General features: G+C 37.5%; 2 protein-coding genes and 1 pseudogene across 3 annotated transcripts; all 3 read left to right on the forward strand.

Annotated features, from left to right (window-relative positions):
- The first annotated feature begins 6,425 nt into the window (after positions 1–6,425).
- Positions 6,426–11,053, forward strand: LOC137707925 (PHD finger protein ALFIN-LIKE 4). Its single transcript, XM_068446868.2, has 5 exons — positions 6,426–6,849; positions 8,306–8,338; positions 9,276–9,504; positions 9,937–10,069; positions 10,540–11,053. The coding sequence occupies exons 1-5, from the start codon at positions 6,747–6,749 to the stop codon at positions 10,810–10,812; spliced, it is 771 nt and encodes a 256-aa protein (XP_068302969.2). The 5' UTR covers positions 6,426–6,746; the 3' UTR covers positions 10,813–11,053.
- A 5,949-nt stretch (positions 11,054–17,002) lies between these two features.
- LOC137708554 (threonine synthase 1, chloroplastic) lies at positions 17,003–18,927 on the forward strand. Its single transcript, XM_068447653.2, has one exon. It carries the CDS (start codon positions 17,119–17,121, stop codon positions 18,685–18,687), a length of 1,569 nt encoding a protein of 522 aa, XP_068303754.1. The 5' UTR covers positions 17,003–17,118; the 3' UTR covers positions 18,688–18,927.
- A 414-nt stretch (positions 18,928–19,341) lies between these two features.
- LOC137749144 (aminopeptidase M1-like) lies at positions 19,342–24,318 on the forward strand (annotated as a pseudogene). The gene is made up of 8 exons (XR_015958674.1): positions 19,342–19,890; positions 20,149–20,251; positions 20,395–20,547; positions 20,622–20,715; positions 21,045–21,149; positions 21,264–23,672; positions 23,755–23,832; positions 23,934–24,318. The product of XR_015958674.1 is annotated as an aminopeptidase M1-like (transcript).
- The last annotated feature ends 417 nt before the right edge of the window (positions 24,319–24,735 follow it).

Here is a 24,735-nt window from a genome sequence, read left to right on the forward strand (position 1 = left end):
TGTTCATACAATTCAAGTTTGAGTTGTTGGAATGTTTAGGTGTTTCTTTGATTTCAATGTTTAATTTCAATACTCTTTGTTTTGTACGAATGAGGAATGGAAGAGAAGAGGACCTAAACGTTCATACAATTCAAGTTTGAGTTGTTGGAATGTTTAGGTGTTTCTTTGATTCTCTTTGTTTTGTACCATGAGGAACTAAATCCCCCTTGGTTAGGGGGTAATTCGAAATATATGTTTATGCTTGCATTTTGATTTGATTACTTCTAATTGCGTTTCATAAGTTGTGGATTCAATTTGTTTAACTGTTTGATTGATAACTTATTTATGTATGTTTATTGAGAGTGCACGCTTAATTTTCATGCATGAATATGACGCTAGAATATAAGTGAGTTTCACCTAATAGTTACGAACTTATATTCACAAGTAGTGGAGGTTGCTTATAAACAATCGCGTTAAACGAATTCTTGGCATAAGTTTCATGCAATCATAGTAACGAATGCCCCGTCAACACTTATAATTTTCATAGAGCGTAATGATTCTTGCTTGTATCTCTATTATGCAATCATGTAGGGGACTTGTGGGGAATGTTTTGGGTTGTCGTATGCAATCATCCAATTCAATAACGTTAGGAAGATTTGAAGGTTAATTAGTGCATCACGGTTAACTTGGGGTGTTGAGAATAAATGATTTGTTGAAATGCAATTGGAAATCGTTTATTATGCAAGTATAACATGTATGGAGATGAACCCCTTAGCCATTCTATCATCCATTCATTCCATTCCATCAAATTCGTTTTACAATCTGTTTAGTTTATTAACTTGTTTTGTTATTTCAATTCTCGTATAAATCTAAATCCCCCTTTACTTTATTGTCCAATTTAGTTAGAAAGTGTCTTAGTTTATGTTTCTAAGTGTTTTGATTAAATTTGTTACATAAATTCGTCCAAATTCACCAAAGTGCTCAAAACTGCCCAGAAAGTGATTTTAAGGCAGTTTTGAGTGTTTTGGGTGATGTTTGAGTATTTTCGTTTGTTTTAGTGTTTTAAAGTTTAGTTTTGCATTCTTTGAGTCTAGTATAGTGTTTCATATTGTTATTTTACGTTTTTGAGTCGAATCTAAGTGATTAACAATCCCTCCTAATCCCCGGTCCAGAACGATCCCTACTTACATACTTACTACAATTTGACAAAAAGAGGGTTTAATTTGTGTGCGTATAATTCTCGCATCACTATACATAGCAAATCTCTTGCCTTTTTGCGTACTAGTTTCGGCCACTTTGCTCTGTTGTAGTTAAAACCAGAAACAAAACAAATTGAGGGCTTTGTAGCTTAAGCTGTTAAAAGCGTTTTAGAAATTCCTAAAGCATCAAAGCTATTTTATTCAGAAAAAACAATGAAAGGTTCCTTCGCGGCTTTAAGATGAACCTTGATGCATACAACTGCGACATAAAAAGTAGCAATATCATATCATATATGAGGTCCAGTTTGACCAGGAAGTTTGCTTTGTATAAAGAAAAAAGAAAGATTCAAATGTCATGGAAAACCAGGTTATGACCTTGCCATGTTCAAATCTGGTCATGGTAGTAAGTGTTATGGACTCATAATTGCACTATCATGTGACTTTAGAAAATGCAAGTGTACTAAATTAGGGACCAAAACAGAACACAACCTAAACCCACAACCAAAAAAAAAAAAAAAGAACAAAAAGGCTAAGAACACAATTGATTTGTGCTCTTTTCATTTTTTTTGGACACAAATGCATATTTTGTGCTTTTTACATTTCGTTGAACACTATCTCAAATGTGCCCTCTAAATAAAAAGACACATTAGTTTTTGTTGAAAAAGAAAAATAGAAACGTGTATTTGTGCCTACTAAAATTAAAACATAAAACTTCGTGTTCAGCTTGCGTGTGTTCTTTTAATGTTAGAAATGAAGATTTTTGATTAATTACAATGACACAATAAATCTTTTCGTGCCCTATTATTTAATATATTTAAGCAAAAAGTAAAGATTCATGCCCTTTATATTTACTTTTTCCCAATTCCCAATTTCTCATTTACTCCATGCCTTACACTCTCTCTCCTCAGTCATCTCGCCTCTGTAATATCTTGTTCCCATATTTCACTATTATAATTGGGGTGTGATATCCACACACCCCATTTTACTTCTCTCACATCTTTTTAATTTTCGATCATCGAATCGGATGAATTGAAGAAGATTAACGGACATAAATTATCAAGAGGTGTGTAAGAAGTAAAATGGGGTGTGTGGATAGCACACCCCTTATAATTTACGCATTTCGTATTTGCGGAATTTTATATTACTTCTTTTCATTCATTGTAAAGTCTTAGTTAACTCGTTACAAAGTTTTAATTTTCATAGTAATTAAAAATTCATAGTCCTTTTGAGCTTATTGGGGGACTTTTAGGTCAAGGCGGACTTTGGCTTTGAGAACATCCTTTTGTCTCCCTTGGATTGGTTTCGTATCAAGTCCCGGAATATCTCAAAAAAATTAGCACGTCTTAGGAAATATTCATGTTAGATCAATGACTTGAAGATAGCATGATTAGGCAAATAATGACTTGGTCAAGAGAAGCATGGTGCGGAAGCTAGAAATTCATCAGTTTAGCATGAAAGAGAGAGAGAGTTTGCATGGTTGTATGGTGTTCTAGGTTGGATAATTTGGGTTTCCTAGGGTGGTAACAAGGTTTCTGATGGCTGGAATGCTCAGAGGGAGGTCATGGAAAATACTAAGGTTGCAGAGTGATGCCTTCTAGGATTTGAGGTTCTTTGTGTTATGATGGATCTCTCCTCTAAAGCTCCTGACCTATATTTGTTGTTGAATTATTCATTCCTAATGAATCTCTAATTATGGCTTGGTTCTTTCTTCCCTTTCTCCCTAGTTCCTTTGCCACCTCCCATTTTGGTGCAAGATGGCCAGGTGCTACCACCCTGTGGAAACTGCATCATGCCTTCTTCCCAAGGCGCTAGCTTCCTAGGTTTTGGTTCTTTCCCAAGCTCACTAACGTGGATCCCATAGGTTATGGGCTTTGATCATTGGGCCCTCAAGCAGCCTAAAGTCTTCCATAATCTTGACTCCACATAGGTCTGATACACTTCTGTAACCATTCACACCACAATTCATTTGACAAACCCCAAGCATGTGACTTAGGCTTATTTTAGCATGAATAGTGATTAGCGTGATAAAGTTTGGCGTGACGAATGTGCATGGGCATGGTGTAATTTATATAAATATCTAGCTTAATTGTTGTAGCCTGGCATGGTTGTGAATATTCCTTTCTGGATCCTGCACCTTTGCATGTATTTAGACTTGACTTGACGCATGCATGACAATTGGCCTTGAGACTTGGTTGGGCTTGCACTTGACTTTTTGGGTCTCAATGGATGTCAAACCTGGTACTTTCAGATAGAGCTAGAAAACACAAGCATGTGGGCAAAAACCGTTTATGAATCAAAGCTAAAATGAAGAAGTTATAAGCGTTTCCTATGGAGGGCATTTTGGTCTTTTTACCACTTACCTTAATTACAAATTTTCATTTTTGAATTTCAAAAGGTTGCCATGTGTCAACTTTTCACATGTGGAAAGTCCACCTAGTGTGGAGAAAAATAGGGTGCATGGGGACGGAAAAAGGGGGGAAAGAAAAAAGAGGAGTGGCCGTTGGAATTCCATGATATTTAGCGAATTCTGGCAGACTCTGGCAGTGTTTTTTGGTGCCACCACCACCATCTTGAAGCTCTCACACCCCTCTAAAAACTGCACCCAACAACCACCTTGGTGGACCAGCACACGTGGTAGTACGTGGCAACGAAACCGAGGTTTTTCAGCAGCTTTTTTTTCCATTTTCAAGTGAATCGACGAAGCAAAGACCAATGCCAGGATGTGGGCTTTGTAGCTCATCATCTAGAGTAAAACCCAACCAACCTCAACCTTTTTGGACCACCGTAGGCGACAAATCGACGTCGAGAGGTTTTAGGCATTCGTTGCCTTTATCGGCAAAATTAACCATCTTTCGTCCACAATCAATTTTTGGCGAAGGTATAAAGGTTACTCCCCTCATTGTAATCTACATTCTGGTAAATTTGAGCCATTTTGGTGATGTTGAAAGTTTCGGCAAAGCGTGCCGCTAGCCACCGTGTGTCGCGATGTGTGGGCTAGTGACTTGACCTTATCTTTGTAGACTAATTTCGATGCCCTGAATTCAATTTTGACATCTATTTTCATGAACATGAATTCCTCCAAATCCCAGCTGGAGAATCCCTTGATTTTCTCTCTTTTTCTTAATGTGTTAAGTCTTCATTTCTAATTTCTATTGTTACAGCTACATCGTGCTTCTTTGGGTTAGTACTGGAGATGATTGGTAGCCTCGTGAGAGCTAGGTTGAACGCTCTGCTCAATATCCCTTCTTTTCTGCACCAAATCCACAACAAAGCCCCATCTATGGCTACGCCTTTTCTCTGTTTTCTTCCTCATTTTCATGTTTGAGCTTATAATGGTAAAGTTGTTCCTTCACATTAAAACAAGGCATGCGACTCAAGGTTTGGTTTGTAAAACATGATCTTAGTCAGCTTAGGCTTTGGTTTTTGGTTCGAATGCTTTTAGTTGGTTTGAAGTTGTGGACTTGAATTTTTGGTACTCCCAAGCAGCCCAAAATCTTCACAAACTTTAACTCCACTTAGGCCTAGTGAACTTTGGTAACCATCCACACCATAGCCCACTCGGCAAGCCTGTTATGTGGCTTAGGCCCATTTAAGCGTGTCACATGTTTGGTATGAATTCGAATTAAAATGTTAATGCATTAATATTATAATCTTGTTTCGATGTAGCTTACCATAATGAATATGCGAGATTTTGCATGGGTTTAGCATGATTTTTCAAATGTCTGAATTATAAATTATTATTTCTATTGGTGTGGCATGATTGTGAATTTGCATACCCCTCATTTTGTACTTTACGCAAGAATTTAAGCTTGATTTGTGATGAATATGTAATGATTGAGATTCCGAATATAGTTAGGCTTCTTAATGAAATTTTTGAGCCCTGACACTCTTTTAGCACCAATTACAACTATATCTTAGTCTAGTGATACTTTCTTCCCAACTTTAAAATAAATTTGAGATTCAAACCTCCCTTTTGCCAACTACTCAGAAAAGGAAGTACAAATTGTCAAATCATATATAGAAAAAGCCTGACTTTGAGTGCCCTAAATCTGTAAACCTACTCCCTTCCCTTTTCTCTCTCTCTCCAAAAACCCTAAATCTGTAAACCTACTCCCTTCCATTCCCTTTCTCCAAAAACCCTAAATCAGTAAACCTACCGCCGCTGGCCTCTTGTTCTAACTTGGGGTCAGCGGTAGCTCTTCCTCCCATTCTCCTACCCCTGTGCCTTGCGTCCCTTACCCCGCCCCACCTTGCCTTTCTCCACTCCTTTTTCCTGACCTTGCGCATCATCTTCAACCCACATACTCTCTAACATCCCCTCCTTCCCTTACCTCGCATATGCCACCTTATCCCCTTCGCCATTCTCTCCCAATCGGAACACACCATTTCTGCAGGTTGCCTACAACCATGGTTTGATGAAATTGTCCTTTTTTCTTTACCTCTCTATCTTCATGGAGTATGCCCTATCTCTATCTTTCTCTTGAACTGCGAGCTGACGGTGGTGAGCCTAATCCCAGAATTTCGGTGGTGGTGGGCTTGAGCTCGATTTTCAGATTAAGTGCTTTCTCCCCATTTTTTTGGTTTTTCGCTCACCTTTTGGAGTCTTTCAGCTTGCTGCACCAGATGTAAATTAGCCCCAAAATTATTTCTAATCCCTACCTATACAACCACTTAGATTTTCTTCCTTTGTGCTTCACACGAGAGCTCTCCTTTATCCTCCCACTCCTTTGTCTACAAATCCTTCAATTGTCTAATAAATGATCGCTTTCGAATGAGAAGCCTCTACTAGCCATTGTATTTGCTACCCACCTCGAGAGCGAGTGGTCGCTTACTCAGATGAAGGTGTGCAAAGTTGCTTTGCAGCTGGTTTGGGTCTTTGCGCTACCTTCTTCTACGATTCTGATGGTGTTTTGTCATCTTGCTTTGTTGGTATTGAAAGTTTACCTTTGATGTTCCTCGGCTGGTGGATATGGTTGCTGGTTCTGGCTGTTTTTTTCTTTGGTTGAGTTTTTAGAGACAACTTTTTATTTTCTTTGTGCATCTTTGTTGTTTTGAAATTAGGGGTTAGATTTGTTCTTCTTTTGGGACTTTTTTGCATATGTGCTTTTGTTTTATGGCCCTTGTCTTTTGTTGGTGTTGACAGTATCTTGGTTGATTCGAACGGCGAATTGGTGATTTACATGATGGTTGTGGCAATCAATAGACAAACTTCAATTAGGCTATCACGTGCTTTGCTTGAACATCTTTGTGACCTACTAGCAGCCTTTACTTAAGTTTATCTTTTACATTTTCTTATATGGATGAAGTTTATGTTTGACCAAAAAGAAAATTTGACAAATTTGAAAACACAAAGACCAATTGTAAAGCTGAACCAAACATGTGGAGAGAAAGTATTCAACCTCATACAAGGATCTAACTGCAAATATCAAGCACTAAATCCAAAATTAACACAAACTCCAGGCCCAAAACTGCAATTCCTCCTTCATTAACATCTTCGCAAAACTCTCCCTCTCTCTCATAAGTTTTGACTTGGTTTTCTCAGAGAGAGAAAGAGAGGGAGAGATAACAATGAAGGGAGCTGATGCCGCGCTCTACAATCCTCGAACGGTCGAGGAGGTTTTCCGAGATTTCAAGGGCCGCAGATCTGGAATGATCAAGGCTCTCACTTCTGGTAATTTCCTCTTTGTCTTTATCTATTTTACTTCGAATCTTTCATTTGTTTTAACTTTTTAAATTACTAATTTAAGTTCTGGAGGAAACCCAGAAGGGAAATTGGTGTTTTTTTTACTGATTAGTGGGATTATTTGGTTTGGGATTTGGAAATTAGACTTCGAATTTGGTCCGCCCCTTGTTTTTTTAATTGAATTGACAAGTGGGTTTAAAAAATGGATAATATTTTTTTACTGGGTTTAGCTTCTGTGTTTGGTTTGAGAGCAAATTTAGAATGCTAAAAGGCCGTAAAGTTTGAATATTTACGTTTAATGTTGTTTTGGGTTTGGATTAAATTTGTTTGTTTCATATTAGAAATTGAGTGATAGGGAATTGGCACTTTTCTCCCTTTTGAATATGGTTTAGCTCAGTTCTCATTTTCTGTTCGGTTTCCGAGAAAACCGAGGAAGAAAGGGATAGAAGACTAGTGAATTCACTGAATTGAGGGCTTTAAGTTCATTTATGATTGAAGTTATTCCCCTTTCTTTCATTTTTGTTATGTGCTTTTGAGTTTCGAGCAGGTTGAGGATGGTGAAATCAATTATTTTGGTTTTGGAATTCTACTTTGGTTTTCAGCTGTAGTGCTTGGGAGAAGCGAAAATGTGATTTCATGTATGGTGGTTGTGTTTGTCTATGATTTGGAAGTAATTTCAGACTAGTTTGTGTTTTATGTTTTGTTCTCTAACACATTTGTCTCTGCAATATTTTAGTGTTTCTTGTATTGGGACTGAATAGAGGGATGCCAGAAAATATCTTTCTGAATTTGACATTTTACTTTCTCTTGTGTAACGGGGAAAAATGTTTAGCTTTTGTGAGACAGCTGAAAAAGGATTAAAAACCTCTTCAGAACTGTTTGTTTGTTCATGAAATTTCTGTTTACTTGTCGAAAGAGTTGAGTAGAACAGAAGTGCTTTTGGCTTTATAGTTGTTCGGCCTCATTTTTTTGACTGAGAAAAGAAAATGCAGGTTTTTCCAGTTTGTGCGAAAATGAAGCTTTCTTAACTGGAGCAAATATTTGTTCCCTAATTTGTTGGAGGACGGCTTACCTTTACAGGTTTCAAGAACTCATGAACCAAAAAGTGAATGAATGTATTTCTTGTTTGTTTTTATTTTATAGAAGTGAACCTCTATTTTGGAAGTGAAGAAGCTTAGGGATACAGAAAACCAAAATGTTACGAACTAGATTTGAGTACTTTCGGACTAGATTAACATCTTGTGATTCATTGAATGGAGAGCCAAGACAAAAGTAAATCCCGTTCTGCATGAGTTTTGTAATTTTTTTCATATAATGGATCATTACAGTTTTATTTTTTAAGGGATTTTGAAAATTGTGTTGGACCTGTAGTAGTTTGCATTCAGAGCTACTTTGTTTTTGTTTGAATGTCGATTGATTTATATGATTTCAATTTTTGTTGCAGAAGTTGAAAAATTCTTTCAGATGTGTGATCCTGGTAAGTTTTCTATGCATTATAAAGTTCTGTCATGAATGTGGCATCTGTTTAACATGCGAGCTATGTATGAACTGTTCCTTTGTTTCTTGGACTTGTAAATGGAGATCTGCAACAAATTTGGAACTTAACTAGGTTGTCACTACATCTTTCCCAGTACTTTCAGGAATATATTGTATTGGTCATCTAATTTGCTGTATGCAACAAGGCTCTTTATAGAAGCCTTTCTTCAAATAAGTTAATGGAGTTGCTCAGTCTGTCACTTGTTGAAAAAAAGAAGTTAAAATGACTTTAGCATTTGCAGGATTATCTTTGGTCAATAATTTGGATTTTGGAATTCGCAAGTGAATCATGTTGTTTCATTCTAATAGGTGAAATAATGTATAAAGGGAAATAGCTAATTAAAGATTTTAGTGAGAACTAAGAAGAAACTCTCTTCTTTTCTTTGTGTGCACATGCTGTGGTTTGTCCAAGGGATCGTTTGTATAGAAATTTGTGCCATGTTGTGTTATGAGTTATATTTAATTTTCTTAAGAGCTGTACTCCAAGGAGAATTAACTGCCCTTTACAGTTTAAATATGTTGCATCCTGGACAAGGCTTTTGTGATATGGAGATGACAATGATGATTTTTTTTTTTTGTTATGATATAGTGTTCCTGTTCTTTTTTCGGTCCTTTTGCATTTTTGTTTTAATGGTTCTGTATGGTTTCCATGAATCACTGGTAATTCTTTACCTTGAACGGGTTATACCTTCATATATGTTCAAGGCCTTATTAAAATTGGCCCGTGATACTTTACTGTTCAGATCTGTTTGGAAATTAAAGCTGTATTTAATAGGGTTTCCTACTCAGTTGTCATTTTTTTGGTTGTTACTTCCTATGTGTGGCTATGTTTATGCTGTCTGTTTCAACCATCATTATGAGCTATTTTCTACTTATAGAGAAGGAGAATCTCTCCTTGTATGGATATCCTAGTGAGCAGTGGGAAGTCAACCTACCTGCTGAAGAAGTGCCTCCAGAATTGCCAGAGCCTGCTCTGGGTATCAACTTTGCAAGAGATGGCATGGCAGAAAAAGACTGGCTATCTTTGGTTGCTGTTCATAGTGATGCCTGGCTAGTTTCTGTTGCCTTCTACTTTGGTGCCAGATTTGGGTTCGACAAGGCTGACAGGTAAGTTGCAACCGCTCTGTATACAGTTTCTCGTGATCGGATGCTGATGACTGTGAATAAAGTTCATTTTGTGTTTGCAAATGTTTTTCTCTCTAAAGTTATTGATAGATAATCATCGCTGTATCTTTCGCAGTGTATTTCCTTCAGAATGGATTGCTGAATTGGTAGTTGGCAGATGTATTTACATTAGTTGATTTTATTTTTGTTTGTTTTAATATTTTCATTGCCTTTGTAATTTCAGTATGATAGTGAACTATACTAAAACAGATGCTAGCCACTCCCTTTTTCTTATATTCGATTAGGTTTTCTGTTTCGTTTAAATTAAGCTGGTTTTCAGTTGCTTTTGTTTCCATGTCTAAAATCAAACTCTTTCAGTATTCCATGTGGTTTTGGGCTTCTGTTCCATGTATTGTTGTTTCCTTTTTGCTGCAGGAAGCGACTTTTTAATATGATTAATGAACTGCCAACAATATTTGAAGTCGTGACCGGTACTGCAAAAAAACAAGTAAAGGAGAAGTCATCTTCAAATCATGGCAGCAACAAATCCAAGTCAAGCTCCAAAGCGGTAAAAAATTTACATTCCATTTGTACTTACGCTTCAAGAAAATTACATATAAGGGTACTGTATTTATGGGGAGCCTAGGTTTATGGCTACCGTCTATATGTTGTTGCCCATCAGGGAAGGTCACGTTGACTATCTTTTCTTGTTCGGTGGCTTATATAACTTGTTTCTACATGTATCTGTTTCTGGCTTTCCCTTTATATCCGAAAGAGAATTCTGGTAACGTAGATATGTAGCCTCAATCAAAGATGCATTATCCCCTATACAAGCGCAAAGTTCTTTTATCATTTGTGAATTAAAATATGAATCTGTTTGTTGCTCGGTGGCGGCGTAACTGGTATTGGCCTTCTATTATATTCCCTGTTCTCGCAATTTAAGCATGGTTTCATTACTGTAGCAGCTGTGGATGTTATTTGAATAGGTGTTACTGACATGAAACAATTTCATTATCCATTTTTGCGACAAAAAAACAGCGAGGGTCCGAATCTCAAGGAAGACATTTGGAAGTATTGCAGCCTAAAGACGAAGATGAGGGCTTGGATGAAGAGGAGGAGGATGAACGTGAAGAGACATGTGGAGCATGTGGTGGAGGCGGACCATCCTCTTTGGACGAACCCTGGATTTTCTGTGATTTTTGTGAGACGTGGTTCCACATGAAGTGCGTGAAGATGACCCCTGCACGAGCGAAACAGATCAAGCAGTACAAATGCCCTTCATGCAGCAACAAGAGAGCCCGGCCTGATTAATTTGAAACGTCCCCCGATAGTTGGATAAACACTGTCCAAGTTTATTCTTGAAAATCCGATCTGTTTAAGACCATTTGTTGTAATGCTGCTTTCATAGTTTGCTTCTAGTGGCTGTCTTCCTAAACATGCTTTCCATTTCCAGGATACTACTACTTTAGAGAGAGATTTTTCAATTGTTTGTTCCTATGAAACATGTGTCACTCTTTTCGTATATTTATCCGAGTAATTTTAGTGTTTTGAATGCTTTTATTTACATCACTAAATGCATTATATTGCTACTAATAATTCTACGGGAATTTATTTGATGAAAGAATTTTGTTCTTTGGGGAAACAAATGCCCTTCGCGCAGCAACAAGATAACAACATACCTTCTGATTCCTAAGAAAACCTTGTATATATATAATTTAAGGTGAGATACTAGTTGAAGGATCTCTGATATACAAAGTGGCCCGGAGAGTAATAACGAAATCAATTTCTCAATCATAAATATAGAAGACGAGATCATCTACAACCCAAAGTTCAACAAACACAACAGAATAAGTAACGAAACTGTAAAATCTCACACAAAGCAAGAGGAATTGGTTCTGTGAATCACTTCAAGAATAGTCGAATAGTCTAATCCCTATAGGCTAAGATTATCGATTCCGTTGCTAAGGTGCATGATTATCTACACACTTCTTCTGAATACAAATATTTTAATCACTATTATATATGAAAATCGTGTATCAAAGAAAACCCTCGGAAGCACAAAGTTTCACTAGCAATCAAGACATGGTTGAAAATTATGCTATTGTCAATGATCAAGTGGGAGATATACAATTAGTCATCATGATAACGATATGGTTAGTGATGTGCTACTAGGTTTTAATAGTAATAACTAGAACAGTGGGGGAAAAAGTAAAAAGAAATTGTCTACAAGATTTGAACGGTAGTTTGATTTTTCAATCTTGAAGAGACTAATCAATTAGTGGGAGACCCAAAGAAACACTGTTTCGGATTTCAGTAGGAGACTCAAACAAACTTTGTTTCGGTTTATGTTTTTAATTAAGCAAGTTGATAAGAAGTCTCAAGATATGTAATTTATTGAATCAAATAATAATCATGTGTTTTCTTATTACAGTGCATTTTTGACAGAAATTTTGATTAAAAACATAATGGTCGCTTCTTGATTAATTAAGGAACAAAGTTGTGTTATAATATGCGCAGGTAAGTACTGCAGCATAGGCTAAATGTTTATTAATACATATCGATTGTATTCCTTGGAATTATGTCAATGTGTTTTATGATAACAAGTCCACCATCTTTTTGGAATTTTTAGTTCCTAAGGAGAACACATTGATGTAAAGTATCACTATTTGGAATTATAGTGGAAAGGGATGAAGTGAGAGTCGACCACACACCCTCGACTAAGATGGTGGTCGATCTTATGACCAATTCAGAGGAGTATGTGACTACAAGTTGGAATCATCTCGATGTTGTAGTTGGCGCAAGCGGTATGGACATCATTGGAGGGATTTCGGGGACTCCTGAAATGAACAATTTGATTTGACTCTATCTGATTGATTGGTCAGATAAAAGATAGAGGGACACTAGCGAGGTAACATGGTTATAACAAACCTTCTTGTATGTAAAATCCGTTTATACGCATCAAGTTTGAATTTATTTAACATCTTGGCGCACAGTGTGTAAAGTCATTGATAAGGTGTATCCAGAAAGGCCTCTAGATTGGCTTAGGAGGAAGTACTTGATCTAAATTTCAATGCAGGTCAAGTTGGACTTGCCTAAAGTCGCCGTTAGTATTAGGTACGGATGATATTTTCTTAGTAAAGAGTAATGGTGCCATTTTACTACAATTTACAAATGTTTGTAAACTACAGTAATAGTGGTCAAAGCATGCGCACGTATAAGTCAAACCATGAACTTACTACAATTTACAAATGTTTGTAAACTACAGTTGGAAAGTCAAGAGTAACAAGATTTGATACTCGGAAATGATATCCAACCTATGTAGCCAACGAGATCTTACATCATCAAGATCAAGTGGAAGATGTTGGAATATGATCATGATGATGTTGGTTTTCCTATATGTATATGTGATGTGTGGAGGTGCACCATAAGATTGGTGTATTGATATACACTTAACCGATGGGTGTTATAAGAAGTATGACTTATCATAAGGGTTAGACCCTTCTATAAGTGTTGTGTCTTATCAGACCATTCAGAGAAATCTCACAACTTTCTGGAAATGGTACAAGGAAGTCTTTAAAAGGAGGATTCATTCTTCTAGACAAATCAATCCAACGTGAAAGTTATTTTCTCTTTTTCCCTTTGGTGTGCTTTTTCTCCCTTGGCACTACCGCATAGTAATCAATAGTCTGATGACATTAGAGATTGATCCAATGATTTCTTACATGTATGAGTCATGTACTGCTCTCATTTCATGTACGCTTGTTAGCAACCAAGCTTTGTTCTTTGCGCTCTCGACGAACCTTCAAATTACGTTTGACATGTCACGAAAAACAATACAAAGTAGATAGAGAATCTCTCATATACCTAGGACACAACATGATCGTAACAATCAAAAGTTGGTATCATTGAAGAAGATATTGAAATGTGGTGGTTAGTGTCACAATTCAATTAATATTGCTATGTATTTTTAACTGTACAAAGGTAGGTATTGTCTAGTATGACATGTCAATAGAATACAGAAGACGAAAATTACAGAAAAGGACTTGGCATACCAACTTCACAATTCGATATTTAAATATTTAAAAAATAAAGAAAAATATATAAGTTAGTATTTCAAAGCTGCAAAGTCCAAACTTGCATGTTTCGTTTGTTTTTTAATTAGGATGAGGATCCTCTCTGGATCCTCTTTGTGAAGATTTTAGAGGTTAATTCATCTTAGTCGTTTATTGTATATTGTGCAGTCAGCTTTCATCAAGTACTGTTTGTGTTAAATTTTAAATAAAAAATAATAAATGATTTATGACTGTAAGACGACTGATGAACGAATAGAATGAATCCCTAGAATTCTCACAAAGAGAATCTGGATAGGATCATGTTCCTTGACCCTTTATCAGAAGAGTTGCTCAATGTCTTGGTTGGCTACCGACTCTTGTCTTGTGTACAACATATTCTAAAAGTTCGAGCATATATATAATACAAAAAAACTTTCTTACAATTTATATATACTGTTATTTGTCCTATTTATTTAATAGAAATGAAACTCACATGTGTTGATTGATCTTATTTTTATTAAATGATAGTACAAATAATGGTATAAATAAATGATAAATGTAGCACTACTCTAAATAATATAGCCCGCATTATTAACCATCTTTCTGATTTAGGTAAGGTTCACCTCAGTTACAAGGGCAGAGTTCACTTTGATCAAATTACACATGTTTCATGTATTCAGGATGTTTTTATACAAGCGATTTATTTTTTTAATTTTTTAGATCGAACATTCCTTTTTTTTTTTCTTCCTTAAATTTGATCAAACATTTTTCTAGGTGATTGATTTTATTTTATTAGAAGTGTACATTTTTCACGTTACTTCTTGGGAGTTTTACATATAGAGACAAAAATATATGTTATATTTTAAGGAACTACACTAGTTTTTCGACATTTCAAGGAGAGACAAAAACACAAAAATACCTAAAGCCCACCCAAAAACATGGAAACAAGTTTTTGTACTATCTTGGGAGTCTTATTGTTATATGTCGATGATATCATTCTTGACGGTGATATTGATGATTGTAAACACGAATATTCATGCGATGAATGAGATAAGAACACGTGTACAAAATAATATTTTGTATTAATTTTGGGGTTACAATCTCTTTTACAATTTGATCCTCTGATTCTATCTTTGTAAATTGTAGATTTGTGGATGGGCTATTGATCCAAAGGGCCGTCAAGGCTTGGTCTAGGGATGAAAAGTGGTGCGGATTTGTTGATGTTGTTGATCCAAAAGGCTGTCGAGGCTTGATCTTAGGATGATCGAATCTTCAAAGGCCTTTAGGGCTTGATCTTGATGAACAGTTGTGTGGATTTCTTCAAGAGCCGTTGGGCTTGATCTTGATGAATGAGGATGAACGGATCTTCAAGGGCCTTGAAGGCTTGATCTTGATGAACAATTGTGTGGATTTCTTCAAGGATTTGACGAAGAAACAAAGAGAGCTTTCTTGATCCTTTAGGATTCTTGAGAATTTGGGAGGTTTGATGCTTGAAAGCTTTGGAGTTTTATAGTTTCAAGGATTTTGGGAATTCTCTTCCAATTGGGAGTAAAAAAATGTATATGTCCATTGGTCTCTTGAAATGGATGAAATGGCCTTGTATTTATAGAATTTTTCAAGGCCTAAATTTGAATATAATATTCAGATGAAATAAATCATTTCTGCTAGATGTTGACACGTGTCTTATTTGATGACTTTTATGATTTTTTCCAATTTTTTCGTTGAGTCACACGCTACTTGTAAAATTTATGTGACACGTGAACGTTGAAATTTTAATGCAGTGGTCAACATTTATTTCACCGAAATTTCAATGTCTACAATGATACCATTCAAGCTGTGATTTCCCAGTTAAAAAGGGAGTTTGGTATGAAAGATTTGGGTATTTTACACTATTTTCTTGGAGTTCAGATTAAGCATTCTACATGGATTTATTTTTCATCAGCCAAAATATGTCAAGGATTTGCTATGCAAAGCAAGCATGATGGACTGTAAGCCTTGTCTCACTCATTGCTATCCAAATCAGAAGTTGTTGAATTTTAAGATATCTTAGGAGCACATTGAGTCTAGGGTTTTCAGTCCTGTTCTTTGTATTTAAAAGCTTATATAAATGCAAATTGGGTTGGTGATCTTAATGATAGATGTTCCACTATTAACTTTGTAGTATTTCTTAGCTCCAATCATATTTCTTGGAGTTTTAAGAAGCAACATATTGTTACATCTCCAACAAAAGCAGAATACAAAGCTATGGCTGCTACTACTCCAAACGTCGTTTGGCTTCAACAACCACACATGGACTTTACACATCTTCAGTTCTGTCATTCCTTTACTTCATTGTGAAATTTCTGCCATGACATTAGGAACCAATTTTGTCTTGCACTCCAGAGCCAAACATATAAAAATTGACTGTCACTTTGCGTGTCAAAGAGTCCAACAAGGCATTATTCTAGTGCAGTTTGTGGCCTCTACAACTCAGTGACAGTACGCATATATATTCACTAAAAATGGCGATTAGTTGTGTGACCAATTCCACATTGAACTTCAACGATCCAAATAGTTTATTTCGTTAGTCTCAATCCATAGGTCATCTATGCAAAAATTCACTGCAATACGAAATCATTTGCCCATTTAATTATCATGATGAAATTTTAATATTTCTTAGAACATAGTGTTCGTCAATTTTCTTTGAACTTAATTAGATGACTCAAATATTTCTGATTTGGCTAATATTTTGCAAAGATGATTTATGAAGTGCAACTGAAAAATAGACAGTTCGGATCGTTAAAGTTCAATATGATGTGAGACTCACAAATAATCCCCATTTTTTAAATAAAAGTAAAAATCTCTTCTCTTACAAAATCAGTATAAAATTCATCTCTATCAAACTCACACCCGTCCAATAATATTGAATTACTAATAAAACCGATGGTGCTTAGTAGGGGTGGGCGTAGGTCGTTTTGGGTCGGTTTTGGGCCAACCGAAACCAAACCAACGTAGTCGGTTTGGCCAAAATTGCAAATCGAAACCAACCAGTTGGGTTTAAAACCAATCAGGTCGGTTAATCGAATGTGGCAAGTTGGTTTGGATTGGTTTTCGGTTTGTGTGAAGAAGAAAATACATAATAAATTTATCTAACAAAAGCTATAGAACATAGAACCAATATGAATGATTGCTCAAAGGAAAATACAAATGAAACAGCCCAAGGAGAGCACTAAAGCAGCCGCTGCTGCGTTCTCCAAATAGTGCCCCCGTTCTTTTTCAAAGGGACTCTTAAGCTAATCATGTTTTGTTTTTATGTAGTGAAAACACGATAACTCATAAATAACTAACTATTTACATTACTACACGTATTAATAATGATTAAAAAAATAAAATGAAATATATGCGAGTCGATTCGGTTAACTGCAGCCTAAGAATTTATAAGAACAATTGCCAAAATAATTAGACTCGGTGCATTCGATTTAACCATCGAAACTCACCTTTAAGGCCTAAACGATACATCAGTTCAAACTTCAAACCAACCAGCCACCGGAGCGCTCTCTCTCTCTCTCTCCCCCTCCCTCCCACAATGGCCTCTTCCTCTCTCTTCCAATCTTCCCCTCTCTCCCTCAAACCACAAAACCCCACCTCCCTCCACCCCTCAACCAAACCCCATTTCGCCACCACCATCAAATGCGTCTCCACCTCCACTCCTCCCTCCTCCTCTTCTTCCTCCTCCGACCACCCTCCCCACAACATTCGCGACGAGGCTCGCCGCCACAACACCACCCACTCCCATCACTTCTCCGCCCGCTACGTCCCCTTCAACGCCGACCCCTCCTCCTCCGCCGCCGAGTCCTACTCCCTCGACGAGATCGTCTACCGATCCAACTCCGGCGGCCTCCTCGACGTCCAGCACGACATGGCCGCCCTCAAAAACTACGACGGCAAGTACTGGCGCGACCTCTTCGACTCCCGGATCGGCAAGACCACCTGGCCCTACGGCTCCGGCGTTTGGAGCAAGAAGGAGTGGGTCCTACCCGAGATTGACAGCGACGACATTGTCTCCGCTTTTGAAGGTAACTCCAATCTCTTCTGGGCTGAGCGTTATGGCAAACAGTTTCTAAGCATGAACGATTTGTGGGTCAAACACTGTGGGATTAGCCACACTGGCAGTTTTAAGGACTTGGGCATGACTGTTTTGGTCAGCCAAGTGAATCGGCTGAGGAAAATGAAGCGCCCCGTGGTCGGCGTCGGCTGTGCCTCCACCGGAGACACATCTGCCGCCTTATCGGCCTACTGTGCCGCTGCTGGGATACCATCGATTGTGTTTCTACCCGCAAATCGGATATCTCTGGCTCAGCTGGTTCAACCCATTGCCAATGGGGCCTTCGTGCTGAGCATTGATACTGATTTCGATGGTTGTATGCAGCTGATTCGAGAAGTCACGGCGGAGCTGCCGATTTATTTGGCTAATTCTTTGAACAGTTTGAGATTAGAGGGTCAAAAAACCGCTGCAATAGAGATTTTGCAGCAGTTTGATTGGGAAGTGCCGGATTGGGTCATAGTTCCAGGGGGAAATTTGGGTAACATATATGCTTTCTACAAAGGGTTTCATATGTGCAAAGAGTTGGGGCTAGTAGATAAGATTCCTAGGCTTGTTTGTGCCCAAGCTGCAAATGCGAACCCGCTGTACTTGCATTACAAGTCAGGGTGGGATCAAGAGTTCAAGCCCGTGAAGGCGAACACTACGTTTGCATCCGCAATCCAAATAGGTGATCCTGTTTCGATAGACAGAGCCGTGTATGCGCTGAAGAAGTCAAATGGGATTGTGGAGGAAGCCAGTGAGCAGGAGTTGATGGATGCCATGGCTCAAGCGGACTCCACTGGCATGTTCATATGTCCTCACACTGGTGTGGCATTGGCTGCATTGATTAAGCTTCGGAACCAAGGTATCATAGGCACAAACGACCGGACTGTGGTGGTGAGCACGGCTCATGGGTTGAAATTCACGCAGTCGAAGATTGATTATCATTCAAATGATATCAAGGATTTGGCTTGCAAGTATGCTAACCCGCCAGTGCAAGTGAAGGCGGATTTTGGGTCTGTGATGGATGTTTTGAAGAAGTACTTGTTGAGTAAGGTGCCGAAGAATTAGTTGCTGAGTATGCTCTGCTCTAGTAATAATGTAGTCTTATGTTATCGTCATTTGGTTCACGGAGTTAGAGCCTAATAGGCATTGGTGTAGTCTTTGTATTCAGTTTTTTGTTGGATTTCTCAATGGTTAGGCTGAGCAATTGTTTAGTTTGTAACGTAGAACTCGGGATCAAATCCTATGGCAGCATTGCCAATTTTGTACGAGTTAATTATCATTTGAATTCCATCACAGTTTTCTTCAGGTTGAGTTTCTTTGTGCCCATTTGAGATTGCTTCTCTAGAAAACATGTATGCTCATAAGTGCTTTTGCTAGAAGTGCTTTTATTATAAATACATTATAAAAATCCAATCGCCCCCAAAAAAGCACTTGGAAGTGTTTTGTGAAGAAGATCTGGTTGGTGCTTCTAAATTATTGTAATAGTTCCGAACCCTCCCCTTCCTCTTAATAATAATAAAATTAAAAAAAAAAAATATCACTCATACTAAAAACACATAAAACTAAAATGGTAACATCACCTTGGCCCATTCATGTCAAGGAGTTGGCTAAAAACACATAAAACAAAGACAACCTTAGGATCATCACAAGACTGAAGCATCAGAGATTCAGAAGGTAACTGTCATTACCGGTTGGATTCGAGACAAATGCAGAGAAACCTGTGCTGAAGTTTTTCTTCGGTCACCACTCAAAAAATATGTCCGAACTCCTCCCTTGTTCAGCACTTCACTACTCACTGAGATGGAGTAAAAGCAAAGCACACAACACTTCAAAGGCCAAGCAAGGTTGCCAAATTTTGCAGTTCTGAAACGCTACGATCTTCATCTCAAGCTTGATATGTAGTCAGCAAGAACATTCTCCAGCGCTGCAGATCAATGTTAGCATAGTCCAAGAGACCAAGTTTCTTGTCTTGAACGCTCTTGAACTTGATGTTCATCAAGTTTTGTTCACCAGCTCTCAAGGCCAAGTAACTTATTCTTGATCAACAATGATTTGATTTTATTGGATTTTCGTTTTGTTGGGTTTTTAGTATAAAAGGTTTTTCGTTCTTAATTTGCAGCAGCAGTACCGCCCGTGAGATGTTGTTTTGGACGGTGATGATGAATTTCTTGTTTTGGTGTTGGATCAATCACTTGGTGTTGTTGAAAGAGTTTTGAGGATTGAGTTTTCTGCAGTCCTTAACGCGCACCTGAAAGGGTTCTATAAATGGTAAGAAAATTTGAATCAGTTGGTTGGTAAATTATAAGTTGCTGCAGCTATGGGAAAAAGTATTTCCTAACACAATGATTTGCTTATTGGATTTTGCGACTGTCAGGCTGCTGTCTGTTTGGTTGCTAAGAAAGTAGAAGGAAAATTTTCTCTTACAAAAAAAAGTGGAAATTTCGTTGTGCTTAATTTGCTTTTGTCCCCTGTAGTTTCTTTGTCACCAAACAAGGTTTTTAATGAAAGCATCTGATACTTTTCCAGCACCAATATGGATGGGGGAGAGAAGAAGAATATGGCAGTTACTCAATTCGAACCTGTAGATGCACGGTGGAGCTTTCCATGTTGCGATGAACCTGCTCTGAAGGTACACTGCGCATATTTGAGAAGTTCCCGTAATTATTGAAATGTTATAGATGCAACCTCTCAGTTTGCTTGTTAAAATTCCATGATTAAAACAGTCACATAAATTTGCTTAAATCCGACAATTCTTCTTTCTTTTGTTGGTAGGACACTTTCAAGATAGCCGTAGATGTTCCACTGGAGCTGACAGCTTTATCCAATATGCCAATTGTCGATGAGAAGCTTGATGCAAATGTTAAGAGACTGCTTATTTTGAGAAGCTTGGTGTATTCGATTATATCGAAGACACAACATCCGACGGTATGCAAATACGCGGACACTGTTCAATTATGCAACAGAATTCGTTTTAGATATTACTTAAACTTTGTCTGCAGGGGTACTGGTTTGTGCATATTGCCCTGTTGGGAAGAGTGACAAAGGGGACTTTGCTCTAAATGTTGCTGTTATGACGCTCGATCTTTTCTCCAAGTAAGTTTTATTTCTTTCACTGCTGTTGTGGTAATTTTATTTAATGGAGTGATCGTTACATCTAGATACTTCCAACGTCATACTCTCTCCCCAAACTCGATGTGGTTGCGGTTCCTCAATTTTCTGGTGGAGCAATGGAGAATTATGGTTTGATCACATACTGTGAAAATGAACTGCTTTATGATCCTTTGCATTCCACGACGGCAAGGAAGCAAAGAATAAGTTTAATTTCTAATTCCGCTTTAAGCTTTGTTTCACTTTTGCTGTTGTAAAAGGCTCCACGGAATAGTCTGATGAAATATCTATCAACCCTTTTCTTGCTTTGTTAGATGGCAATAGTTGTAGCACATGAAGCGTCACATCTGTGGTTTGGCAACCTGGTGACGATGGAATGGTGGACCGATTTGTGGCTTAATGAGGATTTTGCGACAAGGGTATTTTTTTGGTCTTTCAGCTCTCTATACCTTCCAACTGGATGGCATTTCACAGGATATAGTTATCTGATCCTTGAGAGCATGCTTCATCTTATATTCATTTTAACATTTCAGATGAGGGAGGGGGTACAAAAACTGCTCTATGCAGCATATTTATCTGCTGGTTGGCAATTCTTGAAGTCTTAGATGATATCAGCTATAAAAAGGGATCTGCTGTTATGAATGCTGCAGGATTATCTTGGGGATGACGTATTCCAGGTATGAAATTGATGACCCCCTAGCGAGATTACCTTTCATGCAGTACCAATAACTTAAAGTTTTCACAGTGAATACTGTGGGCTGAAGTACTCTTCTTAATCTCATCACCAAATGCACTGCTTGAAATTAGGCCTTGCAATCCTTGACAGTTTTCTGCAATTCCATGCGCAACGCAAATCCCAGCACCAAGCAATTTTGTTCCCTCAAGACAAATATAAACATATGAAAACTGCAATAGATAGTGTTTTGAACAAAAAGGACTGAAGGCCAAAGATGGGAAATTGAAGAGTTCTTGTTATGAAGACGTTCTTGTTTGCAGTACTTTGTCAATTTACTCTCTGTAATCAGTTAAATGTGTTAACATATATTCAGTTTGTTTATTTACTGTGGGGCTTCATTACCCAATCGGAAAATTGTTAAGTTCCTACATAAAACGATATTCTGGCAAAAATGCAAAGACAGAAGATTTATGGAGTGTTCTTTCGGAGGAATCTGGTGTCAAAGTCAGTGAAATATGGGTGGTTGGACAAAGGAAAAAGGATATCCTGTTATCTCCGTAATAGTCAATACCAAAATCATATTATCTGCAGAAATCTAATGAATTTTTTGTTTTGCAGACACATTTCCTGTCAACCGGTGTGCATGGTGATGGGAAATGGATACTTCCAATAACTTTTTCACTTGGTTCGTATGAGAGGCACAGGACTTTCCTTTTGGAAACAAAGTCAAGAGAAGTGAACATTTCAGATCATGTCGATTCCTCTGATAATGGTTTAAAGAATCAACAGAAATGTGATGAACAACTGTAGGTCAAGGTTAACATCAAGCAGAGCGGTTTCTATAGCATCAATTATGAAGATAACCTTGCACCTCGGCTTAGGAAGGCTATTGAGCAAGCTTAGAAGCAACGGAGAAATTCGGTGTGTTCAATTTATCACTTTTCAGATTGTTTTGATTCTGTGGTTTCGCCTTTCAGATTGTTTACTTGATTTTGAGCCATTATAAACCACTCATAATTAGACGGTTTATAGCTCCGAGTCTCACATTTCATGCATTCTGGATGATGCATATGCTCTATGTGAAGCTTATGAACAGTCACTTTTATCTTTGCTTTCCTTGATGGATGGATACAGAAAATAAGGAGATAATATTTGTCGTAACAAAATTGATAGATGTAAGTACAAATTTTTTTCTTGGTGAATATCAGTAGCCGTTTCAACTATTTATCGTAGCATTACCTTTTACGTTGTATATGCAGCTGCAGGTTTGTTATAATGTTGTTGAAATCTCAAGTGAGGCCATCCCAGATTCGGAAATGAGTTGAAAAGTTTTTCATTAGTCCTCCTGTTTTCAGCTTAGTAGAACACACATTATTAGTATGGGAATACCATTTTTTCCTTTTAACTTATTGAATGAGTTGTATTTTGGCCAGCGATTGTGAATTCGACGCCAATAAAATTGGTTTCTCTCTCTTTTTTCCTTACCTAACATGAACATTGTATGTTGTGATGTTTTGGATTCTCCTCGCGATCATGCGGTAATACTTTATTTAGGATTGCTAAGCAAGAGTTTAACGCTAACATACTTAATATATTTGAATGTGTTCATACAGAAAACTTGGTTGGGAATCAGTACCAGGAAAGAGTCACTTCAGTGCACTTCTGAGAGCAGAAATCTTGCAAGATTTGGTCGCGTTCGGCCATTACAAAACATAAAAAGAAGCATTAGACTGATTTCAGACATTATTGAATGATAGAAACACTCCGCTACCTTCAACTTATACGAGAGGGGTTATAATCTTTCTGTGTATCATTTCCTCATCCTTATTAGGCATTTTCGAGTCTAACAGGCAGAAGCCTGAACATTGTCCTGCAGGCTGTTTACATTGCCGTGATGAGGAATGCTAGCAGTTCAAATAGAGAAGGTTTTGATTCCCCATTAAATGTTTACAGATAAGTGAATTCAGTGCAAGGGAAGGAAAGGATTCTACGTAAGATTGAAAAGCTTGCATTTTCTGGCATTCCCCTATTCTCCGTCTCTTGCTTAGACGAAAGTAACTTGGACTTTTTTCTTTACGTTTTGACCTTATATCAGGGTTTTTTTCCATCTTCTCCAGACCCGGTTACGGTTCTGGAGGTTCTGAACTTTTTTGCCAGTTTACAGCTACTTCATCTTAATTATTTTCTGGTTTGAGATCAATACATTATTTACGGACTTATTGGTATAAGCTTAGAATGCTGTGAAACAGCGTGGAGATGGTTAAAGGTACGAGTTTTCTTAATTCCTGGAAACATGTTTTAGATGAGCGTGGAATTGGAGAGTTAACTATTTTTGGCTATGAATGCAGAAGAACTGGGACCTGATCCTGACCAAATACAGCGCTGGGATGCTGCTCACCCATTTCGTGAGAGACATTGTGACACCGGTAAGCAGAATGATTTCTATCCTTAGCCCGGTAGGCGATTGTGTACAGTTTCTTCTGACAACCGTTTTTGTTACTTATATAAAGTCTTTGCAATTTTGTAGCAACGAAAAGGCTGATGAAGTCGAAGTTTTCGATAGCCGAGTGAATCCTGCAATTTCTCTAACTTTGAAGCAAGGCATTGCTCAAGTCCAAATCAAGGCGAGGTGGTTTGAACACATGACGCAACAGCAATCCCTTTTTGCGGTTTAGCACAAATCCTCACTACTAATATCGTTGTATGCAAGAGAAAAAAAATGTCGACTTGGTATATAATACCATGAACATGTCTTTTTTTGGGTCAAGACTCAATGTATTGCAATCAAACCAAAAAATCTAAGGTTTTCTTGTTGGATTTCTAAGTTTCTTTCACTTGTAGCTTACTACTTTTACATAGTTGTGTATATATACATATATGTGTATGTATATATGGTTGCTACTTTCACTGCATGCACTAGTTGACCAATGTTTCAAGAAAAAATGTGTCTAATTTCGGTGGTAATTTTTCTTACTTTTAAAAAGCAAGAAATGTATATTAATATTTGGAAATCGATTACTTGTAGCCGCCTTCCCAAACCCCCTCTGCAAGTTACCACCATCTCCATCATTGTCATCAAATTTATCATTAGCATGTTGCATGTGCTATCCTTTTTCAATTTAATTTTATATCTAAAACCCGAGAAATTGTTGTATATTATATATATAATATTTGTATATTTATATATCTAAACTACATATTAATAGAATTCCCTCTCAATCCCCTCTTCAGTCCTTCGATCAATCCCAATTCCGTCATCTTGAAGCTGGAACAAGCGTAGGATCGCCAATTCGAATGGCAGCTATGCCGAGTTTGCTATTTTTTTATTT

The sequence above is a fragment of the Pyrus communis genome, chromosome 17, assembly GCF_041283825.1.
Source record: "Pyrus communis isolate YQ-2024b chromosome 17, ASM4128382v1, whole genome shotgun sequence".
Lineage (NCBI taxonomy): Eukaryota > Viridiplantae > Streptophyta > Magnoliopsida > Rosales > Rosaceae > Pyrus > Pyrus communis.